Source organism: Lipotes vexillifer, unplaced genomic scaffold, assembly GCF_000442215.2.
Source record: "Lipotes vexillifer unplaced genomic scaffold, Lipotes_vexillifer_v1.1 scaffold525, whole genome shotgun sequence".
Lineage (NCBI taxonomy): Eukaryota > Metazoa > Chordata > Mammalia > Artiodactyla > Lipotidae > Lipotes > Lipotes vexillifer.
Window position 1 is genome coordinate 2,436,242 of NW_006786891.1, and position 8,495 is coordinate 2,444,736.

Genomic DNA, 8,495 nt, shown 5'->3' on the forward strand with positions numbered 1-8,495 from the left:
CTTTTTTACACTGTTTGCAGTGTGTTCTCATGATAGCCACCTGCTCCCTACCCGGCTTTTCCTCTGTTCGTTTCCCCGGCAACCTTTCATTGGGTTTTCCTCCCAGCTATCGCTTTCAGTTGGGCTGCTCAGTCTAATCTTATTTGTTTTACACCCATCAAAACAAGCAGCCAGACAAAGGCAATCCGCTAAGAATGGGAAAAAGACCACAGCTTTGTTATAACATATATGCAGAGCGAAAAGTCCTCCCCAGGCTTTTCTAGCAAAAAATAAGTGAGATGGATATGAATTTACAGCCTCCCCCCATACCAAGCTTTGAAACCCTGTGAAAGCTATGGCTAGTGAAATTCAAAGTCAAAGTGGGCACTCGTGGCATCTGATCGTGCCATTTTGTGCCATATCTTCAGGGTCAACATCAGGCAACAGGAGCGGCACTCAAGGAGTTTCCCTGCTTTTTTTTTCCAGAAAAAGATGATGCTAAAAATAGATTTACTACTTTGGCAGAAAGGTTTTCTACTTCCCCTTCTACATCCAAAAGTCCTGTTCCACAATTGCATCTGCTGGTACTGAACCTCACCTCCTCCACCCCTCATTCCCAGCCTTCCCCATCACTCCGAGTAGGAGACTGAAAAAAGAAATGTGCCTTTAACTTTAACAGTCGTGCAATTCTGTTGAAAGCTCACAGAGGCGGTGGACACGCCAGCCAACAGCGATGGTGACACTGTGATTGTCAAAAAATACACCAACCTTGCTTGGCTAAAATGTGTGTTCGATAAAAGAGGCAGTGTGTGTGCCTTGTGTGCGTGCAGTGCCATTATACTTGGAGATGGATTCTGGTTTTCAGAAAAGAGAGACACTAATAAACACACACATACACACACAAACGATCTGCACAGTGATTTACGATGCACAGTCCACCATCCTTATGCGCGCGCACGAACACACACACACACACACATACACACACACACACACACACACACACACACGACGGCTGGAATCTCCAAGCTGTCTTCCTCTTTTCACTTACCATCTTCAAGCCATTCCACTCCATCTGTGATCAGAAGAAGATGGACCCTCACACAGTGTGTCAAAAGCGGAAAGGAACGTTATGTAAAAGCTGACATTCCTTCTTACAGAGCTGCTGCCCAGAGAAGGAAGCAACAACTCAACACGCCAGGCACCGCTACACATACAAGCCGCCTCCTCTTTTTTATGAGGTCATGACAGGAAACTCTTTGAAATACAAGATGCAGCATTTACTGAAGCCCAAATAAATCACTCTCTCTGCCGTTTTGAATGCGCAGCCCCCCGAAACACAACTGCCCATGACAACGTTCAGTATTCAGAAGCTGCCTCTCAAGGTTTAAATTTCCAGCACGGAAATAGAGAGATTCCTAAGCCCGCGGCAGCCACCTCGAGCCCCACAAAACCGAGGAGGCACATAGACAAACCCCCTCTCCCTTACAAAAAGAAAATCCTTCTTTTGCCATTATGGTCTCAGGTAATATAACCTATTTCAACAAACCAGCAATTATTTCAGCCCACCTCCCCTTCCCCACCCCCAGCTTTATGTTGAAGGGAAAATTGACAATGACCTGTTAAAAATGACAATCTATTTCCCAACTGCTTTTCAATAAAAGGACCTACCCGCACTCTCTACACAAAAGAGATAGTAAATGTAGGAACCAAACAGCAGCAGAGAACTGAAGTCTTGTGCAAGCATAAGACTGGTCAAGGTGGATATGCTTTTCTCCCCTCCAGCGGCACAAACAACAGATTATAAATCTAGTCATACCTACCATAACCATTCTTATTGGCAAATATTGGGTCTCGCAGAGCTTCGACTCTTCTGTTAAAATTTGCAAAGATTTCAGAATATATTTTTAAAATGACTACTATTGTTATATATTTTTAAAGATCCACAAAACACAGTGTGGATGACTGTAAAGTAAATCAATTATTTTGGGGGGGTGGGGGGAGAGAAAGAAAAATAAAAGAAATAAAAGGAGCAGTGAGCTGAAACCCCTGATTCTAGGATGTAGATAAGAACAACTGAACAGAGCCTTGCTGAAATTGGCTCGAAGCTTCCCCTTTTTACATCCATTTATGGGACCATCTGTCAGCTGAAGCCAGGATCTGATTGGCTGGGGAAACCAAGGGAGGCGTTGCAACATCAGGTGCTATTTAAATTAGCTACTGCCAGATTGACGATGTTAATGATTTGGTGACCTCTACAACAACAGAGACCAGATTTCTGAACTGCTTCTTGTGTCTGGTAATTAAGGCCAGGCTGAAGCAACACAGCCATACTTGTATATTTACCTTTTCCTTCCTTCCAGCTCAAAAGTACTGTAACAACTGCAGGTCACTGGCGGCTTGCAAACCTTAACAGTGGGAGTGTTCTCCCTTTCCCCTGTCCTGAGGGCTGTATCACCCCACCCCTCTGACTGAGCGCTTTTCCCTTATAGAATGTTTTCAACCACCTTATCTTTTTAGACAGTTGCTTTCTAGCAAAATGCATATTTAATGACCTGCCTCTGGGCTTAAAGATACAACAAAAGCACTTTAATGTGCTAATATATCTACATTTTAACTTTATTATTCCCCAATATTGCTGATTTTTAGTGAGCAATGCTCCTTCTGCAGCTAATATGGCCAGCGTTTCAAAAGAAAGCAAGTTTGAGATCAGGCTTTGCTCTGTTAACTAGGTTCATACAAGTTTGCTTCAGAAAACTACTTCCTAATAAACAAAAAAGAAAAAAAGCTGTGGGGGAGAAGGGGGGCAGCTGTCAGCCTCTACCTTTCTGCCTTCTGCCTGAGCTTTTCAAAACAGAGAATGATGAATGATTTATTTAAATGAATTTATTTCTCAACTTGGATAGGAGCATGATCTGAATTTTTAAAAATCCACTAAAATACATTCTCTCTTTGCTCTCTCTACTGCTGCAGAGAAAGGTAAAACACACTTTTGACAACAGCCTCATTTCATAACCGGTACAGGGTGCTCATCTTGCTTAACTGAACACGTGATTTTGCTTCTCTCCTTCCAAGGATGTCTTTTTTCTTTGGCCTCTTAAAAGACTTGCAAAGAGACATTTAGCAAGTGTGTGGTGATGTATACAGTTTATCTGCCCATTTTATACATTTCATAACCGCTATGCTACCAAGCCTTCAGTAGTATAGTTTTTTGTTCTAGTTTGGGTTTTAAAGTGGCTTATCTGAGGAGTTTATGTTTTACTTTAACCCCAAAGGCTAATTATCACGATTTATTTAATTCATAATTTAGTCAATTTGTTCCTCAATAAATACACAGAGGTAACAAATATTACTAAAGACATAATTTATCATAATTTTTCATCTTTGGCTGGAGTTGACAGCAGGATGGGATTGGGCCAAGTGGAAATATAGGCCGAAAATCATGCTATGCTCTAGGCTTCAATGTCCAAGAATAAATGGGTCTGTGAAAAATTATTATAAAAGAAAACAACCTTTACATTAGAAAATTAAAGCTATTTTCTCCAAGCTACTATTTCATGAACACACATATAAATATACATATATATACACACTTTAAAAATACAGATACACCATAAAACAGTATCTGTTGGGTATACAACATGAGCTATTAGACTTGAATATAAATAAATTCAGCTATTAGAAATGAAAGTACATGAAATAGAAAAGTAGAAATGTTAAAACTATGATCCCATCAAGTGGAACACTACTGAATTAAGTAAACTTTTAAAATAATTTCTTGAACAAATGTATAAAGAGTCCTACAAGTCACAATAGTACTACAGTATCCCTTGAACTGTGTATGAAGGACAAATTCACAGGTTAAGTGCTCTAAAGAGCTCAATATATGTACACTGGGCAGGTACAGGAGCCCGAAATCAACAACAGAAACTCTGAGTACAATCTCACCAATATCAAAATACTGTGAAAAGTAAACATGAACACAAAGCTGACTAACACACAAATAAAAACAGCTCACTGGGAGCAAAAATATTTACTGTGTATTCCTCTGGAGGTTTTAAAAGTCGGAATTTCTTAAAACCTTTCTTCCATCCATACTAATCTCAGCACACTTAGTGAGCCATAAATTAACATTAGGGATATCAAAAGATATTCTGGCCAGTTTTCCAAAATAGTAACTGTATATTACAGTATTAACAATTAGCTGGTTTTGCTAGGCTAAAAATCCATGCAGTTTGTATATTGATCACTTTTCCAAAAACCTCCACTCTAAAGCCTTTCAATGGAATCCTCAAACAAATGCACAAATGTCCTCAGAGGCCTTTTCTCTAAAGACAAAGGCAGAATCCCATTGTTGGGAAAAGTCAACCTTATTATTGCGTTTCCAGTAGTACCATTCATCTTTCAGAGTGAGGGGCTGACCGCTACATCAGTGGTGTGACATTTGTAAAGCAACAGATTCTTAACATATTATCTCAAGAATCAGGCAGGCGAGTCTCCCAGTCATGCATGATATTTTTTTTCTGCCACAATCCTCCACCACCACAGAAAGAAACTTGTCTCACTCAAGCAGCTAAGGCAACCTAAAAATGATATCCCAGAGCTGTGGGGCTGCCAGTGCCGCTGTATCCTTCTTACCATAAATGAGCAGTTTCTTGACTCATTAAAAACAATTTCCCTTAAAAGAAGTAATCTCATATCAGTCAGTCCCTCGCCACCATGCACACATCCCAAAGGTTGCAGATATCTCAGCATCAGTCGCCGGCAGCCAGCTTTCCCACACAGAGTCCAGATGGACTGTACCAGAAGCCAATTCAGCGTTAATAACTACCTACTCCGCGCAGTGGAGAAGCCTTACGTGGCACAATGGGCTAGGAAACAGCAGCCGGCTGAAACTGCAAATAAAAAAAGACAACCAAATTCTCCAAAAGCACCGAAAGGAAGGAACACAAATGGAAGCGTGAATTCTATTTCCTTGACTTCAGTGAGAAGAAAAAGAAAGAAAGAAAGAAAGAAAGAAGAAAGAAAGAAAGAAAGAAAGAAAGAAAGAAATAGAATCCTTCATAAACACAGGAAAAAAAATGAAGGGGGAGGGAAACAGATGCTGCCCAGAAAAAAGTGACAAAATATTACCTCATTATTTAACAAAGCAGCATTAAGCGTCCTGCTGATTTCAAACATCTTGCCACAGATTTTGTTTTAAGAGAAACAGATAGAATCCTTTGCAAATCACTCCGTCTGCAAAGGGTTCTTCAATTTTCTTGCGTGCCACGGAACAGTCAATATATTATTTCCCTAGAGTTCGCACATTAAAACCTCTAGTCAGTGAGCTGAATTTTCCCCTTATCTCACACACAGTAGATGCCTGTTATATGTACTGCTCTCTTTGCAAGAGCAGCCTGCCCCAAACATGGCTGGTGTTTCAACTACTCTTTAAAGTAACAGTTCACTGTATAACCACCAGGTGGGTAGAGTGCACAGATTCAAATGAACCATCTTAAAAGACTTTTTTTTTTTCCCTTGGAACAGCTTTTGGGTGTAGGGTGTGACATGAGAAACGCCAGCATCCTAACAGGCATCTGCCTTGTATCTCTCTCTGTATCTTGTCAAAATAAATAAATAAAATTCCCTCTCCTGACTTACAGTGAGGAAACAAAACAAAACACCATCACCAATTCTAATAAGAACTGTGAAGAATGAAACACAAACAAGCTTTGTTTCATTCAGCAAAGGATGAAAAAGGAAAATCCAATCAACGCAGAGCAAGGGGGAAAACCAAAAACTTCATGGAGATATTTTCTTTTAGCAAAAGGAGAGAAATATTGACAAGTGTGATAAACACCCAGTTCAAAAGTAGGCATATGAATGAAGCACACACAAGATGGAGGCAAGAGTTTAAGGGTGTAACTTTTCTTCATAGTAATATTTGATATGATCTTTCATGATACGAAATAACCAAAAGCTTAAAAGTAAAGACACTGAAAAAGACAAACAAAAAAGCCTTGAGCACCTCTTTTTAAAACACAATTATAAACAACCACAACAGCAAACTAATGATATATACTTCCCCAGTGCTGTTCTTTATCCCTAAGATCTACCTCAAAGTGGAACGTTTCTGTTGTGTACAATTTTGTCTGTATAGTTAACTTGGTGTCTCCTTTGGACAATTCTATTCCGATTAATCTGCTCCTCTGCCAGGAATAAATAGAATGTCTCAAGTTGAAAGCCCCAAGTGATGATGTTAAAAGGATAAAGAACCACCTGGACAAAAATAAACCTCATCACTCATATCATTATATGACCTGTTTTTAAGGAGGCTTTTACTACTCACAGAATATGCATGCACCATTCTATGTTCCCTCGTATCTAAAAGAGAAACCAACATTCACAGATACCTGGGATTTTGTTTTCTTGGCTGGACAAAATTAAAGCCCTGAAACTTCCACATCCTCTTGCAAACACGGATGTCAATACTAGTATTTTTCCAGCCCATCCGGCAACATTTAGCCATATACAACAGTGACTATCTCCTTCATCTTTAAGTCAAGTCTGCATCACTTAATACCATTTAACCTCCTCAAATATATTAAGTTTCAAGTGACAATTTTTAACTGGGGAGTGAGAAGGAGGAGTTGCTCTCATCAAATTCTGGTTGTGTGAAATAAGCTAATTTGTACACTCACCATATGTCTTAAACACTAATTTTAAAATGTCACTTTCTTCGAACATTAAAATGTAATCAGCCTAGTAAATAAAATATTCTTGAGTTTTCTTGCCTTGGTGATAATTTAAAGAGTGTTTATCTCAAGGTAACCTCTCTATTTTGGTTACCAAGGAAGGCTTTTGATTTGTAAAGGGAAAAAAGGAGATATTGGGGACTGGGGGAGTGAGAAGAGAAACCACAACTGTACGTAGCTGCACAAAGGAAAATAAGATGAAGCGGGTTTTTAAGGACCCATAGTCTTGTTACCCTAAGGCAAATCCAGCCAATCAATACCACCCATTGACGGTCTACCATCTGCCACGCTACCCAGCGATGTGGCTAAACAGACCTGTTCCATATGACCGTAGCCGGCTCATTTTCAGTCGATTAGAGCAGTTCCAGAGCATTCACATGCAATAGCACAAAACTCCAAGTCAGACTGAGCCTCTTGCTTCACACCAGTCCCTCCGAGCACAGCTGCAGACCTTTTCCTCCTGTTCCGGGTGTCTGGATTACCTCTTCTTGCCTCTCAATTGAATTATCAAAATGGGGTGGGAAGGTAGAGTGAGCAGACACTCACATATCCACACACACACACACACACACACAGATAATTGCTGGCCCTTCTTCACTGTCATGCAGAAATCAGGAATTCCATGTGCTCTGCCCTAATGTGATTATTGCACACCATTTAAATAGCGTCATCAGTGACTATGACCTGACATTTTCCTGTGGTTCAATTTCTTTTTATCCTCTCTCTCTTCCCTTGAAAAATAAACCTGAGCTGCTGGCATTTCTTCTTTTAGGGAAAGTACAGTCAGTATGCCCAGACAATGGTATACTATATTTAAGAGCTTCTGATAAAATTTAAAGCTAATTTTCCTTTGATGAATTGTGGTGTTGGTTTTGCCTTTTTTTTTTTTTCCTGCAGAAACATTAAATCAAATGTTGTAAGGAAATGCAAACATACCACAGAGGAAAGAACGATGTGCCAGACTGACATGGCGTCTGTCAGTTGGATCAGGAATTCACTGTTGATGTGCTATTAGAGGTACATGACCTGACTGTGTCACGCCTTTCTCTTTCCTAAGTAGTTTTGTCTACTATGGATTGTGGGAAAGGGCTAGAAGAGCACTACTGTGTGGAGAAATATGACAAATGGATGTATAGTCAACTTATATGACCGAGAGTTCACCTAGGCAGGTAAACTAACTTAAGGGTAGATCCACACTTGATCTGACTGTTTTCTTTCCATACTCCTAAGCCTATGCTAGAACAGCAGCTGAAAGCAGAGGCTTCTTTCCAGAATCAATGCATGATTTTCCAAATGTGCCTTTGCTCGCACGCTTAAAGCACTAGGGTGTCTTTCTGGGAAAGAAAATTTAAAGGACAGGAAAATTGCCTTACTTACAAAATTCTAAAAAACAGTAAGTACACATTTATCAAAGAAATCTGATTGAAGGGAGTCCCTGTCTGGACTTTTCACTGATATATTCTTCATCATAGCTTAAGAAAACTCAGCAGCGTCAACGTGCAAACACACAGAGATTTCTGAAGATCTCTATATTAAGGGATTTGAGGCCTTCTCACTTCAGTTCAGATGAGCTTTACTAAAAATAAAATAAATAAAATAAAAAACAAAGAAACAAAAACTCCTTAGTATAGATATAAATCTTCACAAATCAAAGGCCACTGAATAAATGAAATATGGAGTAGCTACTCATACCACTAAAGGATGCAGTGTTTAACGAGATTAATACAGTACTGAAAATAATTCAATGTAGGGCCTTTTAAAACTCTGGACTCATTTATA

At 39.6% G+C, this 8,495-nt stretch overlaps 1 protein-coding gene across 5 annotated transcripts in view; it reads right to left on the reverse strand.

Annotated features, from left to right (window-relative positions):
* ELAVL4 (ELAV like RNA binding protein 4) overlaps positions 1-7,122 on the reverse strand; it is a 92,940-nt gene extending 85,818 nt beyond the window's left edge. For 2 of the 5 annotated variants that reach the window (XM_007459644.1, XM_007459642.1), the window contains exon 1: positions 1,803-2,081. In XM_007459644.1, coding sequence (XP_007459706.1) covers positions 1,803-1,811 — 9 coding nt within the window. In that variant the 5' untranslated portion in view covers positions 1,812-2,081. Of the gene's footprint in view, positions 1-1,030; positions 1,380-1,802; positions 2,082-4,617; positions 4,714-7,031 lie in introns of those variants that run through there. The other 3 variants (XM_007459643.1, XM_007459645.1, XM_007459641.1) reach the window with 3 other exon arrangements.
* Positions 7,123-8,495: the final 1,373 nt, after the last annotated feature.